The sequence below is a fragment of the Teleopsis dalmanni genome, chromosome 1 (assembly GCF_002237135.1).
Source record: "Teleopsis dalmanni isolate 2A chromosome 1, ASM223713v2, whole genome shotgun sequence".
In the NCBI taxonomy this organism is placed as follows: domain Eukaryota; kingdom Metazoa; phylum Arthropoda; class Insecta; order Diptera; family Diopsidae; genus Teleopsis; species Teleopsis dalmanni.
This window is the reverse complement of record NC_051846.1, coordinates 147,206,794-147,227,311: the sequence shown is the minus strand read 5'-3', so window position 1 is coordinate 147,227,311 and position 20,518 is coordinate 147,206,794. Positions and strand designations below refer to the sequence as shown.

The following is a 20,518-nucleotide window of genomic DNA, read 5'->3' as shown; positions in this document are numbered from 1 at the left end:
CATAAATTTTTGTAATTTGAATCAATAAAAAATAATTTCATACAAAAAAGATATGGTCGCTTGAATAGGTAACACTTCAATCGCCACTTCAATAACCTTGTATGTACCATAAGAATAAGAAATAACAGGGTATTAGCTCCCATTTGAGCAGAGCACCGCGACCATGATTGATCTTTTGTGCTATTGTATGTACCATATATATTTATACAAAAAAAACACACAAATTTAATTTTCTTCCCAATCTTCCATACACTTTTCGTAGGCCCGTGAAGGTATGGCTTTTAGTTCCTTCGGCGAATTCTCCTTTTACCGATTCAATCGACTCAAAACGCTTACCATGAAGGGGCAATTTGAGTTTCAGGAACATGAAAAATTCGCACGACGCCAGATCTGGCGAATATGGTGCCTGAGCGATGAGAGTGGTGCTGTGTTTGGTCAAAAAATCGCGTACAACAACAAATTACCATAGTAAAAATCGCTAAATGCATTTGAGGTAGTCTCACATTAACAGCTGCTGTAAACAAACTAATTGATAGATGGCGCTCAAATTTGTACCAAATGTCAAGAAAGGGTGTACCAACAAAAAAAACCAAAAAAATAAAATTTTTGAAAATGGTCTATTACTTAAGGAGTAGTTAACAAACAACGGATACTTTTTGAGCAGAAGGTACATATGTTAGATATATTTTTCGAATATGAATTCCGAAGAACGCTCTAATCAAAAAACTAAAACTTTCTCTCTTATACTATCTAGGATATTGTTACCCTGATAGTACTTGACAGGTTGAACTATCCACTTTATTCTACTTTGATATTGTGAAACTCAAATATTTATTGTTATATGTTTTTAACTATTATATAGAATGGTGTATGTATAGCTGCTAGTAATATCGAAAACCTTTTTGATATGTACAGTAGATGAAACGACTCTATGTCATTATTATAATTACATTATTTTTTCAATAACGCAAATAAATATTGTTGGCATAAGAATTCCAAAAAAAAAGAAAAAAAAAAGTAATTACTTTGTTCTTTATTAGCAAATATTTGATGTATTTTATTCGCAAAACTTGTATACAAAAATTGCACAAATACTTTATGATGTCCTTTGTATATTCCCGTTTTGAATGTTCATAATTTCGGCTAAAAATCCCCTTGGGTATTTCGTGAAACTGCGCATCTCGCAAAGTAGAAAAAATTTATCAAATCGTTAAAAATAAAGTTTGTGTTAATAAAAAGCGTACATTTTACTTTCGAAACTTTGAACATAGTTCATAATGTATTTCTTTTTTGCTTTTGTTTTTTTTTGGTATATTTGGATATATGCTATACTTCGCGTTTAACGGGGTACCGGGCAACAATATTAGGCAATATGTGTGTCGGTTGGTATTTGTTGATAAGTGCGCTGTGAAGAGTATGGAGTCCCCTCGTATTTCGTTCCTTGCACACTTGCACACTTACGCATATTACCATTTTTGTTTATTGCAACTTTTACGCTCGTAAAATTCCTTAAGGGAAATTCTTTTGATGCCGCCGCTGCTGCTTTTGCAGCTGCTGTTGCTGCTGCTGTTAGTTCTGCTGCCGTTGTTAGGACTTTGTGCTTATTTCCACTCAATGTCCTTGCTTTCCGCATGCTTGAGTGACTTGTAGAAAAAAGTTTTTGACGTTGCTTTATTTTTCGTTTCTGTTAAGTTTCGCATAATTTATGTTGTTGTGTTTATTGCTGCTTTACTTGTTAAAATGTTGCCCTATAAGCTGCAAAGTTCGTTTTTAATTTGCAAAGAAAATTTGTTAAGCAACTTATACCACTCATCTTCAGCCAGTATGTATATTCCATACAGTATATATTTATATGAAATATGTTTATTTTATTTAAAAATTAATATTTTAATTTTTGGCATATTTATAATTTAATTATATTTATATTAGTATAATTTCACAATTAACTGACGTGCCATTAATTTATATGTATATCCTTCTTATTTAACTTAGCATTTAACTCATGCATTAAATCTGTGTTGTTGAGAAACTTTCCCTACATTTTCCGCGCCGCTGCTGCCGTTGTTTTTCTCGTTTCAATTGTAACGAAAAAAATTATATATATACACATATATATATATATATATATATATATATATTGTAACAATGCTACTTGCGCTTATTTTCCTCTGCAAGGATGCTACTTTGTGTTGTTCAAGTTTATTTTTCAGATTTTTATATGCACGCCATATATTCTACCCCTTATCCTTATAATGGACATTTGCAGTAGTTGCAATGCTGCTTCTCAGCTACGCTACGCAGCAAGGAGTTTAATTTTTCATCATTCGCTTATGGCTTCGTAATGAGCAAGGATTTTTATGATTTTTTATGCGATTCTTACTTAAATTTTGCCAGTCGTAAAAATGTTAAAAAGTGAAATAATGGCGTGAAATGTTGGAGTGTGGCATCTACAATTATTGTTGAAATTTTATTACTGACAGACAAGCAACTCATCTCCAACTCTCTGGTTATATTGTATTATGAAATGCGTGTAAATGAAGTGTTAAAATACAACAATGTATACACTCGAATTTTCACAGACTTAGCTTACTTACATGGCACCCTTCGAAGTTTCGTAAGAAAGTATGTTACATATTTTATCATAAAAAAATTTTTATTTTTTAAAGATTCACTTTTTTAAAATATCTGCATCAGATCAATAAAAAAGTTATGATGTTATGAGTATCTCATATCTCCCATATATACATTTCATAAATGTATCTCTTATACTTTGCTATAAAATTTTCTATTGATTTTCGTAAATTTTTTGGATATATCTTTATGATCTATAACAGTTTAACTTCAATGTACAAAACTTTTAATTCGTTTTTTTTTCTGCACTTAAGCTTATATGTGAAACAGTGAACGCGCAGACCGCAAATTCACTGAGCTTGTGATATGATAACAAAAAATGTTAAATAAATGAAAACATTTCGTTTAATAAAACAAATAAAGGGAACTCATATGCAAATTGATAAAAACTGTTATGATATCCCGCATTTCTGCTATTGATTTGTTGGCTGATATGAAACCAGCCAAAGCACTTTTCAGCCCAAATCGCATGAAATGCAAAAATAAGGCATGAAGAGTGAAATTTATTTTGTCATTTGTTTGCAATTGAAATTGATGATTCTGCAAAAGTTATTTTCGTTATTTTTATCTGGGTTTCAGTCCTTTTTACAAAGGTAAATAATGAAAGTGGGAAAACTCTATGGCACATGGCTTCAAAGTTGAGTTTTGATTTTTAATGCTGGCATTGGTGGCATCGCAAAAAATTTGTTAGTTCACATCTATTATTATTTTGGCAACTTTTTCAAGTGTCCCCAATTACTTTTTCTTCTTCATGGTACTTTTACTTTCTCATCACTTGCATCGATGTGAGAATATTGCTCGGATTGATTGGAAAAATTTCAGGCTTCAGTGCTTTTAAACATTTTTTCTTCTATAATATTTTTACATTGGACTTGAATAGCAAAAATTGACGAAAAAGTTATATTGAAAAAGTTTGATAGATGAAAAATATTCATTGGAGTAGGACAAAAAAAAAACTTCGAAAAGTTAATTTTGTAATTGTAGTAGATATTTTGACCATAATACGCATTAATAAAAAAATATTGATATTTTTTGTCTTTAACGAAATTCAACAATTTACAAAATGAAATCAAATTAACTTTTAAATACTTTTTGATTATTTAATTTTGATTTGTCATTAAAAAAAAAAAAGATTTTTTTGGGTAGTGAATTGAAATGTAAAAAAAAATTGGTTACAATTATTTACATAATATATAGCATATATGTAGCTTGCATAATCACCTATCAAAGTTAGGAATTCAATCTAACTCAGACTGCAGATACTGTAGAGAAGAGAGAGTGCACAAGTGAAAGAAACACCTAAGAGGGTATTCCATGGATTATAAGGATTCAAGGTTTGGAAAGATAGGCTATATACTCTGTTTCATTAAAGTAATCGAACTTAGAGACACACTCTAACACGCGTAAGGGGCATAATAGATCTTTAAGGTCACAGTGCACGATCCCTACTTTTAATAATAATAAGAATAGTATATTTGTTATGTATATAAAAAAATTACCAGAAAACTATAATTTGAAAACTCACAGTGCCTACAAATCAGAACCTGGATTTGGTTAAATAATGATACCATAAGTATTTTCTTTAAGCGTTGCTAAACACAATACACATGAGTTTTGGTAGGGTAAGCCCAGTCTGGCAAAATGTTGTTCCAAAGTTTGAAGTCGCGTAAGAACCTACAACTTTTCTTGTCGATTAAGTTGAAGGTTTTATTTTTTGAGTAAGTAGTTTATAACATATATTGATCTATAGTAGCTGATCAATAACAAATTATTTCTCATTTGAACTTATGGAATACTCAAAATACAGATCAAGATAAGATGTTAAGTATTTCAAAATGGATGTACTTCAACACATCTGAATATTAGCTTCTTAACTTAGTGACATAAATTATTGGTATAATAAGACTCTTCTGGCCGCACTACCGGCTGTTGGGCGATATCACGTCAATAATTTTTTTCTTTTTTTCGGTGACATAAATTCGGACGGTGTTTCGTTGGTCCAAGAAATGCAATATAGGTGTATAAATAAAGTGTGTAGTAAAAAATTTCGACTTGAAATTAAAAATCGGTCCAATGAGTCACAATTTTTATCACTATTCACACAAAAAATTCATTTACTGAATGATATCACGTTGTTAAGAATAATCTAATAGCAATTATTTATATATAGAAGTGTTATAGATACTTATCTGATTCAACTGTAATATATTCACCGAGCTCTTAATAATCTCCATTTTATTATATTTTATTATCGCCTCATATTTCGGATTTCATTTAATATCATGTCAAGGTTTGGTAAACAAAATAATATATTTTCGAAGTGCTTTAAGCAAAATAAGTTCATATCAATGAAAACAAACTTTTCTGCTTGAAAATATTATTATAAAGAAATATGATCCTTATTTCTAAATTAAATTACACTATAAAATAATCCAACTTTCTCCTTCACTGGGATATGCAACATTGATTCATATGCATATTTTCGAGTTTACGACTACATATGTTTGCAAAAATTGCTCAAAGTTGCCACATTGTTGCACATGTGTTGAGCAGCACTAAAACCATTATTGCATGCATCCATATGTAGTAAAAGTTTTCCGAAGAAAAACTATTCAATTCGGAAGATGAAAACAAATAAAAGTTATAAGATTTTTATTACAAACAAATTCAGTGAAATGGCATCGAAATGATACAAAGCAGAAAACTGTTGGCATTCAAATGAGTTTAAGTAAAGTCATAAAAATTGATCATAAAAACATTTTAAGTAGGTTAAGATATTTACTATATATATACTAGATACATTTTCCTACGCGTCAGATACTGAATACCAAAATTTTTGCCATTTTATTTCTGTATTTTTGCTAAAAACTATATGAAGATTATTACATTCAAATGCCATAAACTTTAATTGAGAATAAAAACTTTCGTTCAACTCGGCACAAAGAAAGATTAAAAGTGAGTAAGTTTTCTTTAGATTAGTTTGGGGTCTCGAATGCAATAGTTACAAAATAATGAAATTAAATTTCAATTAAATTAAATGGCCGTATCTGGCAAATATTAATAGTGTTTTGAATGCCTTACAAGAGATACTTATAGTACCGGAATAAATATACTCGTACTTACAATGTACAATGTACGTAGTGCAGTAATTAAAAATGAATAATAATAATAAAAATGACTTTAATTGACAATAAAAGCAAACATTTAAATTTCTTTGCCTTTTCCGAAGTAATTTTTAAATCAGATTAGATTTTCTTATTTATTTATCTGGATTTATGGATATATCAAAAAGTTTTAATAAGCAGAAATAGTAATATTTTTCTATTAGTTGGTTGAAACGTTTCATGACATTTTAAAATATCTTTTTTTATAAAATAAAAAAATGCCACAAATTAAAATATTAATACTAAAATGAACATTAAGACACGAAAAAATTTGCTTAGGAGATGATATATACATTAACACAATAAATATATCTTTGGAATATTGTAAGCATAAGTATAAGTTAGGTTAGGTTAAGTTGAGAAGGCGTGTGCTGACAGTTATTAGCACTTCCAAAGAGTATAAATAAATTGCCTTGACTTTGAGAAAACTCAGCGACTAGCTTAAAGGCTATAGCTCAAGAGCGAAAGCTTAGCTTGAGAGAAAGCTAACAACGTATGCCTTGAATACCTTGAAATACCAGCAAAATAAATAAGACAGATGTATGGCACTTTTATGAAAAGTACTTCTAAGAAATTTACTCAAGAATATCCGTCGCATTTTCGGCTTAAACAGGGTTTAACGAAATAATGTCTTCTTGACAGTCGTTCTTAACCACTGTGCATTAATACAGAGATTGAACAAGGTCATGCTTTTGCAGTTCATCTATTGCTTGACTGCCAGTAGAGTTGCTTTGATTGTGTAGTGAATAGTCAAAGCTCAAAAGAAACAATTTTGACGAGCCAATGACACTCTGCATAACATAGTAATGCAGTAATGGAGTAATGGAGTTAGTAATAGAGTACAGATACTATTTCTGAATAGACATTGTATAAGCTAAATTTTAGGATTTAATATATAGACCCTTCAATATTGCACATTCTGCAAAGTCAGTCGTAGTCAATGACTTTTGCTGTTCTACCGATCATGGGAGCATTGAACCTGAATGCGCTAATGTAGTACAGAGTCCATTTGGAAGGGATAAGCAAGAAAATAAAGGAAAGCAAGGAAAACATCATTATGTATATGTTTTGAAATTCACTTAATATTTTTTAATTAAAATTACTTTCAAATGTATTTAAATTGAATAGAATCAAACATAAAATGCACCGAATTTTTTTAATACTTCAATCACATAGTTTTCCGTTTTTAATTAGTAAATTAATATTTTTTTCCTACTTTTTTCCTACATTAAAATGTAATCCTTTTTAATTATTCACACAGCGCTTAAGGCAGGAAGGTGAAATGACCGCAATTTTGCTACTAAGTACACATTTTTGTTGTGCGGTCAATAGATGCAAATTTTTCTAATAAAGTTCTGAAATTTATGTAGGAAGCTGTGCTCTAAAATAAACGTTAACATTTTTGTTTAAATATTTCTAATTAATTGCGCATAACAAAATGCTGGGCTGCAGTGCACGTTGTGCAAATATTAGGAGAATCCGACCGTTGGTCGGAACGTGCAGGCATGTGTGTTATAAGCAAAAACCGCAATTATTTGAGTTTCGCATTATAATTTTAAAATCTTTATATGCAGCAGCAGTGACATTGAACTGAGCCGCAACTGTGAAATGTTGTCAAGTGCAATTACACCTCCTACACACTGCCACACTGGCACACCGGCGGACACGCTGCACACGCATGGTGCAGTAATTTTGCATAGATGCGGCAGTTCGTCCGTACTGAAAGTGCCTGGCTATTACCAACTTTAGCATTCCGTGTTATTTATAGGTTTTTTATGTTTCCTTCACAACTCTTGCAACTATTATCTTCTCTGCTTCTTCTGCTTTTTGTCCTTTTTTTGGAAGCTTACAGGTCAAGGTGTGTGAATTGTTATTGCACCCGGAGTGTATGCGTTCATTTGTTTTTCATCTATACAGGCAGGCAGAATGATGCAATTTTCGTTGTGGCTTACGTTGACATGCACACGATTCCTCTCTTATATTTAAAACAACAATAATTATTGTCCTGCACATAAACAACCGACTCCATTTTGTTTATAGTTAAACAAACACATTATTTTGATGTTTATCTTTTCACATGTATATATATATATATATATATATATATATATATAGATATATAAATTTAGTTTGATTGTGTTAGTCAAATTTACCATTTTCATATTATGTTTTAATGTGTAAATGTGCTTTTATTTAGCTATTAAGTTTGTTAGTGTGGCTGAGTCATGAACACCAAATTATCAATTTACCCTAAAACTGTAATTTCAGAAGAAGCGCTCACCACACCACATGGCAATGGTAAATTTTAATTGCTTGTCAGTTATATTTAGTGGTTACTTAATTTTAAGATTCATTAAAACTTCCTTAATAAACATTAAAAACTTTCGCAAGACTTTAAATTAACATTTTATAAGATATATAGAATCTCAAAGTATCCCATTACGCATCTGTAGTTCATGGGATAACACACTATCATCACTACTAATGAAAACTCAATATAAGTTGTAAAAAGTGAAATAAGCAACTTACAAATTATAGATGTCAAGATCTCATGATATTTGTAATCATTGCATTATATGATATACGACTATTGCTTGTATACGTATCTATCAGTTTAGTTGAACGTCGAATTGCCAGTAAAGTAACCAAATATCTAGTGAAAGTGATTACTATTTTTGATTATTGTTATTTTCTTCAAGCATTATATCACCGCTTCAATTTCCCGATATAAAGCCATGTCAAATAAATTTTTTTATCCAAAACTGTGAAATATGTGGCCCATTCAGTTTGAACAGACGCCATTTTCGGCAATCATAGAGTAATTGTAGAAAAAGTAAGATGATAACATAATTCTCAGGAATAGATCTGCTGATCAGCCACCAAGATCATTGATCTAATCATTTTGAGGTATTTTCTTTGAAGGTTACATAGGTTAAGTGATGTGGAAATAATTCTCCTCAATTAACTAAGAATGCCACTGTTACGAGGATTTCACAATTCTTCGTAACAGTGTATAGAGAAATAGTCATGTTAGAAGCAGCCGGAAGTATTGATTAATGCGATTGTCTGGCCTATACTAATGCTGGAAATATCATCGACTGTGTTAAGGAAAGGGGCGTCCAATAATACTATTAAAAAGTAGTAGCTGTAATTTCTTAGATGCGTCCGAGTTAGCTGCAAATTCTTTTTCATTACTAATGGCCTAAATTATTCATAAATTAAAAAACACTATAAAAAAGTGTTTTATATCAGTTTAAAAATTTTTATATGAAAACAAACACCCTCTTAAGGAGGATAGAAAATTTCTATATGCAGTTATTTTAAATAAGAGACAAGATACTAGTTCAATCCTTATTACTTATTAAATAATTTCAAGACCACTGAGTATGGGTATTTCGAAACAGTTGCATGGTCACCCAAAAATTTAATTAAATAAAATAAAGTAAAAATAATTTTTGTTGTTGTAGTTCACCACTTTTCGAAACCTCTATCTTAAATTAGAGACATTAAAAAAAAAAGATATTAATCTCATATTGGGTATGGTGACAGATCAATATTGGTTGGAAAACGATGCCAGGACACAGAATATTCTCTTAAATAATTCTTCCCGTATTTCTGAGGAAGTTAAACAAAGTCTTTTATTACTACTTTTATCATCTTAAACATCTTGTGAGTATCGTATCAACCATTCAAATTTGATTGGTAGAAATCCCATAAGGGATCCATAAGCATAGGTGAACCATTTTCCAAAATCATTTTCATAACCTACCTATTAGTGCTAAACAAAAGCCTAGATCGTAGAAGAACTAAAAGCAAAAGTAAGAGCTAGGATTGTCAAAAATTTAGCAATGCATTGAAGGAAATAACGTAGACTCCATAAAGTATATATATACCTAAACTCTTTTTGCACTCTTTACAGAACAGTATATAAAGTACATATTAAGTTTATCACAATGTTTATAATGCATGGAAGAAGACTTCATAGACCCTATAAAGTGAATACTTTTTTACCTGTTTTAGTCCAAGCTAAAGTATACCAGGTTCTGATGTTGTGTAAAGGGTATCAAAGCTTCAACAAAGCCAAAGCTAATATTCCTGATAATATGGAATTAAGTTAATTAAATCACTAAATTTTAATCAGGTATAAAATGTTTATTTTTTATTCATTAAATATGTCCTTGACATAAAGTTGGATGATAATGATTTAAAATGTTTTATTTAAACATAAAATTTAAATAAAAAATGTCCGTCTAAATGCGATATTTGCATTACGAATATAATTAGATTTATTCGTATTAATCAGATTGCAAGGATGAATTTAATCCTCTATATTGAATTTAAATGCCATTTGAAACATTTTTTGTATAATTTCACATTTTCGTAATTTGATTTTATTACAAACGTGTACATTTTATATAAGTTACATATATATATTTTTTTATAAATCCTTATTTATTTACTTTTTGAGTTAAATGCAATAAATTACATTAACACTTTTTAATATTAATGAGTTGAGGCATCACTTCTACATATCCGCTTTACAATTTGCATTTTCCTTACAACACAAAGAATAAACTTTGGCAATTTTATTTACGAGAATTTCCATTTTATCGAAGATGGGTTTTCCACATGAGGCAGGATTATCAAACACTCGTACAAGCGTGCAGATCTACTTAAATTCATGTGCAAGGAATAAGTACGAATGTTTACTATCCTTCAGCAAACATCCATACGCCTGTGTTTACTCACATTCCGACCGTACCGAGTCACCGAGTCTATTATGCAGTGCCTGTTTAGAACTTGCAAAGTCGGTTTATCTGGCAGATATACACCTAAAGTGCAAAAATAGAAATATGATTTATGCGCAATTAAGTTTCATTGTTGGGCTTGTTTGCATACACGCAATAAAATCGAGCCTAAATATTCATAATTATTTTCAATATTCATGGATTTAGTCAATTTAAGGTTATTATTATGTAGATTTGTGTTTACAATCTCTAACTATTTATTTTGCTTAAATTATTAGAGAAAGTTTTAACACAAATTTAAAGTGGATTTTCTATAAACAATTGTGGATAACAAATTTCATTAACAGAAATGTATTTTAATCTTACAGATTTAAATATTATTAGAAAGCTAAGTGGACTTATTTTTATGGAAAGTATTTTTCAGAAATATTACGAGTTTTTAAGGGAAGCATATAAGTATCGCATATATCAAATATCTCCATTATATTTCCAAGATTTATGAAAGTAGAATTTTTATTAAAAAGTACAACAGTGCATAAATTTTTCCCTTTTTAAAATTAGAAAGTAACATTAGCATGAATTTCTCCGTAATATATTTCTAGATTAGGTTCTGTATACAAAAAGAATAATATACACTCACGCAACAAATAATGCCTTTACAAAAGAATAGTATTGAAATTTAACAATTAAAAATAACTATATTTAAAGAATACAATTATTTCATAACTAGTTCTTGATTTTGTTCTAATATAACACAGGAAGTGAATTTGTAACAAACTGTTATAGCAAATTAACAAAATTTCAATTTCGAACATATAAGTATAAGTCTAATGACCGCTGACTCTGAGCTTCAAATTTGACAGGGCATGAGTTGGTTCCTTGATACTTCCAGTAAAAAGCAGAAAACATCCAAGATGACGATGGTTATTTGGCAAAATTTTTAGCAGTTGTATGGTCAGCCAAAAATTTAATTAATTAAAATAATAAAAAAATTTTGTTGTTATGGGTTACTACTGTTGGAAACCCCTTCACAAAATTTTATCAAAATATAACGGATTGATTCCAAGCTCATTACACTTACAAATAATATTAAATCTAATTATTATATATTTTACTGAAGATATTTCCTGGGAAATAAAATGGTAAAATAAAATTGAACATGTTACGCTTTAAAGTCATTTATGTAGTCCTATATTTTGTCACATATTCTTTTCTAAAGACCCACAATTTAAATTTTTAGGTGAACTACGAGAAACACTAGACTTTGAAGGCTTTAAGCGTTTCTGTGTTTTTGTTTGTAAACTACATGAAGATACCAGGGCACTCAATAGGCACGCCCGCAATTAGAAGAACTGGACAGACGGTTTAGATAGTAAATAACATTGTGTTTGTATTTTTATCATCTGTTATCATTTTATTTAGAAAAAAAATTGTTTAGATAGTTGAGCCAAGTGGAAAAACAGAAAAGGAGTGAATAGAGGGCTGAGATAGAGCAGCCAAAAGGAAAACGAAAGAAGTTGGCAGACCATTTAGTTGGCAGACCATTACGCACAAAATCTGAAATTAGAAGGATTACTTAAACGGATTGCGCAAAAAAAGAGAAGGAGAAATCAGAAGATATTTTAACACTATTTTTTAAAATTTTCAATGAATATAAGAAGATTTGGTAAAGAGAGAACACGTTGTCTTAGACTGTACACTAAAATTTCTGTGCCTATCTGGACTATATCTATATTTGATAGATTTTTAAATAAGGTTATATCTGATTTTTAAAAGCTTATTTTACTTAATCTGCAGTTTTTCAAGATTTTTACTTGAAGTACTATATCGAAAAGGAGCTAGAGAGAATATCTCTAAAAGGAACACAACATTTTTATTAATTTTTAATTTGAAATTTTAAGTTTGTATCGTCTAAGGAATGGAGAGTACAAAGTTATTCTTCTTTCTTCTTATTGAAGAAAGTTATGCCAAAGAAGCCTCACAAGCAAAACCAGCACTATCTTCTACCACAATGGAAGTTGTCCAAATGGAATCACCAAAGTAGGGAATATCAGCAGAGTAGATGTTATATATCGTTAAATGAAAAATATGCAAGATTTTTAAGGATGTCCTACCGAATGGACATATTGTTTTAATAAGCTCAACTGATATAAATACGTAATGATTTCTTACTTAGTTCTTAATTACTTTGATTGGATTTAGAATAATTTTGAAACTGATAAAATAAAAGATTAGAACGCATCTAGACTAAATACCGCCGTAATATTCAATAACATCATTGCCTTAAATTTATAGTTTATAGTATTTATAGGTCTCATAAAGTGAATTTACCATAAGATAATGCGTACTATATTGTATTTAAAAAATCTTTTTAAATTTTATTTTATTTGATTTTATGTATTTAATTGAATAGAAATTGTAAAAAATATCTCTCATAAAATTTCATATTTGTCAAATACAAACTCTTTCAATAAATTTCAATGAATTTGCGGAAAAAATTACGTTTTATGTTTGTTGTAGAAAATTGAGTATCTAGTGTAAATTTATTGTTTACAAAATAAAATTTGACACAAATAATATTTTTCATGAACAAAGTACAATAAAATATCTCATCTATAAAAATAAAAATAAAAATGTATATAAAAAAATAAAAACATTGAAATGTTTTGCATTTTTCTGAATTGGCAGGTTTTATTCTGTTTTGTTTTGCTTTGAAAAAATAATCAAAGACCAACAAACAATGAATATAAAAAACATTGGGAATATTAGAAAAAATTGTGAGACAAATTTATTTAAACAAAATCTCAAAACTAAATAAAAATAATTAAATTTATAAAACAAACAAAAATAAATAAATAAAACGAATTATTGCGATATTTTAATTCGTTTGTATTTACATGAAAGTACATCTGCAAATAATTGCAGAAGTAAACATTCAATGGATTTATTTATTTTTCTATTTATTTTTTGATATCAAAACAGAATAGTGAATTATTTTAATACAATTCTAAATTAATAAAAAATTTTTTTGTCTGGGTGAAATATACTATAAGTAATTAGAGGACTTTTGTCTCTTGGCACATATTGAATCAAATTATATTTACTATATTTTATTTTATTTTTTTTTTAAATGCCTTTGAATGAAACAATGCAATGACTTATAATAATATTTATTTATATATACATTTTGTATATAGAATTTATTTTTTCTTATTATTTTCAGGAAGTTTCAGTATGGATGGTAAGTTATTGCAAGTAATTTATTATATTATTTTGTTATTTAAATTAAGTTAAATATTTTTGAGTAATAAAATATTTTCATTCATTTAATTATTTAATTAATTTATTAATGTCAAGCAAGGTCCTGTGCACTTAGCTACGCCAAAAATATATAATTAATTTTATACATAATTTTTTGAATTTAAAATTCTAAAAACAAAATAATCATAATATTAATGAAATTATATTCAACCAAGTGGAACAGTTTTTTATTCCAGCAAATATAGGGACTAAAGCTAGCTTTCACTTTAAATTTTTCACTTTGAGTTGCTTTAAATATAATATGGGGGTTCGCCTTTGTAACGTTCTTTTTTTCTTAATTAAAATGAAGGGTTCCCAACACTGGTAATCAGTTGATTTCAACGATGCTCACCTACTGGGTTCTGTTTTAATTTTGCTATTTTTTTTTTTGCACAATGATTTTAATCGTGACCGCAGTTCGCTCACTGACTGAATTCGTAAAGGTCGTCCAAAATCAGTTGTTGTCAAAAGACATTGATGCTGTACAAAAACTGATATCCATAATACAAGTTCGTCATCTGACGTACTGTGAGATTGAGAGAACCCTAGGTATTAGCATAGAGTCCACCAGTATATATAAAATACTCCGCGATCTTTTGGTCATGAGAAAGGTTTGTTCACGTTGGATCTTCTAAGATTTGAAAAAATTTAAGAAAGATGCTCGTGTCAATTGGTTGTGTAAACGTATAATCGTTATAAAATTGTGACAGGTGACGAATCATGGATATATGCGCATAAGCCGAAACGTAAATAGCAGTCGTCTTTATGGGTGTTTTAAATAATTGAAATCCAACAAAAGTTGTTTGCGCTCGGAGCATTTTGTCATGTGGCAACTATACGGATGTTATACAATCATTTGTTTACCGGAAGTCTGCAGTCAAATACCGAAAACAATCAAACCGATCAATCTCCACACATCTCGTCTAACAACTGAATATTTAAACATTCAAAAAATCTAATTAATGGGTCAACCGCAGTATAGTATTGATTTGGCAATCAATAACTTCTTTTTTGGTAATCAATAAATTGCGTGGACAACGATTTTTGTCGGTGGAAGAAGCCGACACCTAAAACTATGTTTTGGAGGTGTCTGAAGATTAGAAAAAATGGTTCGAACGCCTGCAAAATTTATTAACCATATTCGTAAAGAGGAATATTTCGAGAAGCAATAAAGCAATTTTCAACAACATGTTAGTACTGTTTCAGTATTGAGCTAATTGTACATAGTTCCTCGTACTATGTACAATTATGTTTCTGATTAGTTCCATTTTACTTGCGGTGGACAAAAGAAACTATTTTCTTATTAGAAATTATTGTTCAAAAGATTGTTTTAAACAGTAGTGAATTACAGCAATATTCTTGTAGATGTCGCACTTATTCTTGTTAGCAAGATCCTTGCTGAGAATATTCAATTAAAATTGGAAAAGGCAATAAACTGCAGTAGAATATTTCACAAAATGGAAAATCCTTGCAAATGACAGCAAAACTTAAGAAATTTATATTATCAAAATAAAAGCCTTTCTTCTTATTACAAAATTCTATAATATTCAATAATAATTATATATTGATTTCTCTTATTGGTTCTTATTGTTGCATTTTTGATATGAATTCATAATTATCCTTTTTTTAATTAAGTATTATAATTGTGTAGAGTTATATATTAATACAAGAGTTGCAAATGATATAGTACTATTAGTGTATAGCCTGTATGACAAGCACTATTTAATAGATATGATAAATCAAAAGAGAAACCTATTTGGATCTAATATAAATCTGCAAAAAATAAAAATCAATGATCGTTGAAATTATTTATAGCCCTATTAAGTGTTAAGAATGCTTTTGTGAACGCAACTTTATTGGGAAGAATTATTGATAGAACTATGTCTTCATAAGTTTATAATAAAAGTATAATAGAAATTAATTTTATTATGGAAATAAAAAAGTTATTTTATGGATCAAAAGTTATGGATCAGATATTTTAAAAAATTATATGGCCTTCCTTTTAAACCGCTTATCCACTATTGACTGTTAGCGTATCTAGTCTGCTGTTAGAATTTTGTATTGAATCCGGATATGAAATTAAATTGTCGCATCGAGATAACCAGAAATGCTTTCATCAAATTTATGAAAATTATAACTAAGACATATCTTGAATACACCATGTGGAAATGCATGAAATGTAATTATGTGTCATAAATATGATACGTGAATGTTATATTTTCACCATATTACTGTACGGAGTAGAAGCATGGACACTAAAAGTTGCGACAATAAACAAAATAGAAACTTTTGAAAAGAAGAGCTAACGCCGTTTACTAAATGATCATGTAACAAATGAAAAAATTCTAAGACATCGTCAAAAAGTGTGAGAACTGCTTATAAACAGCTTATTTGAAGTATCTGCCTATATATGAGGTACTACAAACGATACTATAGGCACGAATAGCAGAAAAATGCGGCATAGGACATCATGGGTTACAAATAACTGTTAATTGACCGGAACCAATGAATAAGTTCTAAGACATTGTTGAGAAATGCAAAAACTAATTCATAACTAATTCATAATTCTTAAGCATAGAAGAATAGAAGAAAAAGGACGGTATACAATGCAGATGCATGCAGATGTTGTGGCTTAGAAACAATTGTGGAAGTACTGGACTAAGAATAATTGGGAAATTTACTTATACGGCCCAAGACAGTATGGTGTACTTAAATTTTATTAGAAATGTAATTGTTGCCTTTTTTTTATTTTATCTTTGTATCTCATATGTTATATTTCTGTTCGTCTACTATGCTTTTTTATATTTATGCAAAATGAATTAATAAGTTTAGACGATTTAGAAGGAAGAATATAATAATTTTATTAAGTATCTGATCCTTAAGTTTCGTTCCATAAAGTTTTGTATTCCCATAAACGTAATTTAATTCAATTTTATCTATTATAAACCTACGAAAACATCTTTTTATAAATAATTTCTCTCAATAAAATTGTGTTTGTAACTTTTTGAAGTAATTTAAGTTTGCTTACATTTAGTTAATTTTAATTTTTATTGTGGCCGGAAATGTCAGAACCGAACCTATTTTTAAAAATATTAAATCGATGCAATAAAATCTTTTCAATTTGCGTTACTGTAAACACAATATAAAATGGTGATTTTATTACATTGCACTACAACGAACTCTGACGAAATCGCAATAGGAATTGTCTGTGAAAATAACACAAATGAGTTTTAATTATATTTTCTATGAAATCAGAAATCGACAAATAAAGTGTGACGAAATCACGGAAAAACAGAGTTTCCAAAAATTCAAGAGAATTTCATTCAAACAACAGAATGAAAAGATTTTCTTCCTGAATGTGTGAATGATTAATGGTAGTGTTTGTGCAATTAAAACCGAATGTGGTTGTTCGGTGTTTATGCACACAAACGAAACTAAATAAACAATTCAGTGAAATTTATTAAATTTATTCATAAGCCTTACCAGTTTGTGCGGTACTGCCTTGGAATAGACTGCGCAAATAGCTTATGAACCGTCGATGCAGTGGTCGATGTCGATGACGTGATGCCTTGCGGGTCTGCCCCTGTTCAACATCGTCGGACTTCCCACATTGCGTGTCATCGACAACTATTTCAATGCTACGCTGTGAGTTGGATAATGCCTTCCGCGAATTCGCTGCGTTAACTATTAATGCATCACTGCAACCGGGTCCAGAACCGCTGACACTAACTACATTTCCAACGTTGATGCTGTTTGTGCTTTTGGATTGGGGCTGCCGTTGTATGACCGCTCGACTAGTGCTTGCGGCACATGCGTCGGTCACAGTGTTGCCGTTACTGCCGCGATAGATTAATTCATTTTCATTCGAAACTTGCCTCAGTGCATGTAGGCCAGTGTGTGAAGCGCTTGTTGTAATTGTGTTGTTACCAATACCACTCGAACCATTGAGACCAGTGTAATAAGCACTTGTAGGTCGCTGTGAGTGCTGCACTTGTGGTCCAGCCATTTTACAGTGCACGCGGGGAGTGTCAAACGGGTTTTTACTTGCAATTCACTTACAATAAATTTACTTAAGTATTAATGGAACACAATTGCTTTTTATCTGTGAGATATTTTGCAACTACAAATTTTACTACTATTTTTCTTAATTGATGCTAATACTACTACCACTACTACTTTTTACATTTTTGCTAACTTTTTGCTGTCGTGCGCTACGTCGAGACGAAATTCAACGCAGTTTCTTCGAGGGTCGAAAATTTTCTTTATTTTCCTTTAAGTACAGCGACTTCAGTTGCATTTTGAATTAAAATTGGCTGCATAAGTTTTCACACAATATTTTTTCCACACATATTCTGGACTTGGACTGGTAAATTGTTAAATTAAATTTTATTTGGCACAGTTTACGAACATAAATAATTTTCCAAAACATAAAATTAATTTTAGTTTGCGGTTTAATTATCAAATTATGGATTGTTTTATTTAGTGTTATTTTAGTCACTTCTAAACTCTTATCTATTTTACTGAGTTTACTGAGTTTTTTATTGTTTGGTTTATTTCGTTAGCTTTTAAGTAGCAGCGGCAGTAATTTTAGTAACACTTTAGTGCATTTTGGCATTCACACGGAAGCGATTCAGCAACATTTAGCAGTCGTCAGCAAATAATGGCGCAATTGCTTTAGTTTGCTTTGATTTTGTTTTGTTAGATAATCTGCAAAAGAGAACAAAACAAAACTTCAGTCAAACTTTTTTGTTAAGAAGCCATCATATCTACATATAATTAATTAGTTTTTGCTTAAATTAGTAATTAGTAAATGTTTTAGTATGAATTAGTGAAATTAGTTATACATTGACTAAAGAAACATAAAATAAAGCTCTTAATACACAAACACATTCATACGATCTGAAGCACACATAGGTACACATCTAACATGCATTAATAATACTTATCTGATATAGTATAATAGCATAATATATGATATAATTAATATAAAGTTTTAATATTTCAACAGCTATTGCAGTTGTCTTAGTCAATAATAATATCGACTTAAGAGAACACCCCAAATATGGATACAAACTATCATAATATCATACCATAAATAGCACACAAGATGACAACATTGTTGTTGCAAATTCGTTAATTTTTTGTACTTGCCTTGTTGTTTCTTATTTATTTGTGTTTATACATTGCAAAATATAATGGTAGTAGAACAATAATGGGTCCATAAAAATAATAGTAGACTAAGGCATTTCTGCAAAATACCTCAATGTAGAAGTTTAAAATATTAATAAAAAATTTGTATAAAAAACTTAAAAAAATTGTATACGTAATATATTTGCAAAATATTATTTGTTTTTTTTTGCAAATATTCCTAACATTTCATTAATTAGTTGGACTCTCAATCATACATATAAGAAGTAATGGGTTATATTCTTTATTTAACAAACAACATATTTTGCAAAAATGACTTTAAGGAGAAACAATTGTTGTTATTTATTTGAAACCTATTTTATTATACAGAATTTACAAATATTATTATGATTTATGTGACTTTAAGTAAGGTGAAGTAGAGTTAGCAGCACAGAGAAGTTAGTTTATAATAAACCGCGACGTAAAACAGACGATCTATGTCGATAGGGGTTAGTATTCCGTACAATATTCTATACCCCATAATTCGCATAGTGTCTAAAAGGACATATTGTAAATTTAAGCACAAACTTTATTGAGAATCAGCAACAAAAATTCCTACATGTATTACAGCATAAATCTTTTGAGCATTGTATTAATTCCATTGAATTAATAGATAGCTAGAACACTGCCTTGCAGGAATTGTAGGTCTCATACTAGAAAAAAGTCTGGCATTTTCTTTTTAAAGATTTTTTCAAATAAGACGTAAACTTAATGAGTCAGATTTCAAAAGAGAGGTAATGGTAAGCTTATTTGAACAATCAAAGAGAATGTACTTGACTCATATTAGGAATGCCTCAGAACTACTGCGAAACTACTATTCATATACCGGTGCACCGAATTTTTTGGTTATTAGTTTTAGTCACCGTAATATGAGTTGGAAAGGTTTAAGAACCTAAACCCTCTACTACTTTATATTAACAAAATTCATATATCTTTTTTTGCTGTAAATAAAAAAGTGTATAAATGCATAACTATACAATATAAGAGGGTGTTCAGACTTGACAAGATCGCGGGCCCGTACAAATCACTGAATAGGGTGAAGAGTCGTAGAAATTCATGTGTATGTTTATAATTTGTCTGGAGAAATATAAAAATACTACGATAATGTTAAATTTAGATTTATTAGTTCTTCATTTATTTATCTTTTACAATTCTATCATTATCAGCCTTATTAATATTAGTTGTTGCCATACGAAAAATATTTTATTTTTAATGTAATAACTTATGGCACTGAATACGAGTTTTTGAACCAGTTGCACAAAGAAATATGTACTAAACTCTTTGTCAATTATATAAATTAACGTGAAGTGTAATAAATTATTTAAAACAATTTAATTCATTTATTTGGAATACCATAAAAATAATATAAAGTTATATTACTAAAATATAACGAACTAAATTTTGCCTAATTGTTGTAAATTGTCTCGGGCCGCACAAATATTAGCCGCATGTGGCTCATGGACCATGCTTTGAACAGCTCTGCTGTAT

The 20,518-nt window shown here is 29.5% G+C and overlaps 1 protein-coding gene across 1 annotated transcript in view; it reads right to left on the bottom strand.

The window, feature by feature from the left end:
• The window catches only part of LOC119666405, a 40,057-nt gene extending 21,516 nt beyond the window's left edge, over positions 1-18,541 (bottom strand). The window contains exon 1 of the mRNA XM_038075684.1: positions 17,327-18,541. Within this exon, the coding sequence (XP_037931612.1) occupies positions 17,327-17,849 (523 nt within the window). The 5' untranslated portion in view covers positions 17,850-18,541. The remainder of the gene's footprint in view (positions 1-17,326) is intronic.
• Positions 18,542-20,518: the final 1,977 nt, after the last annotated feature.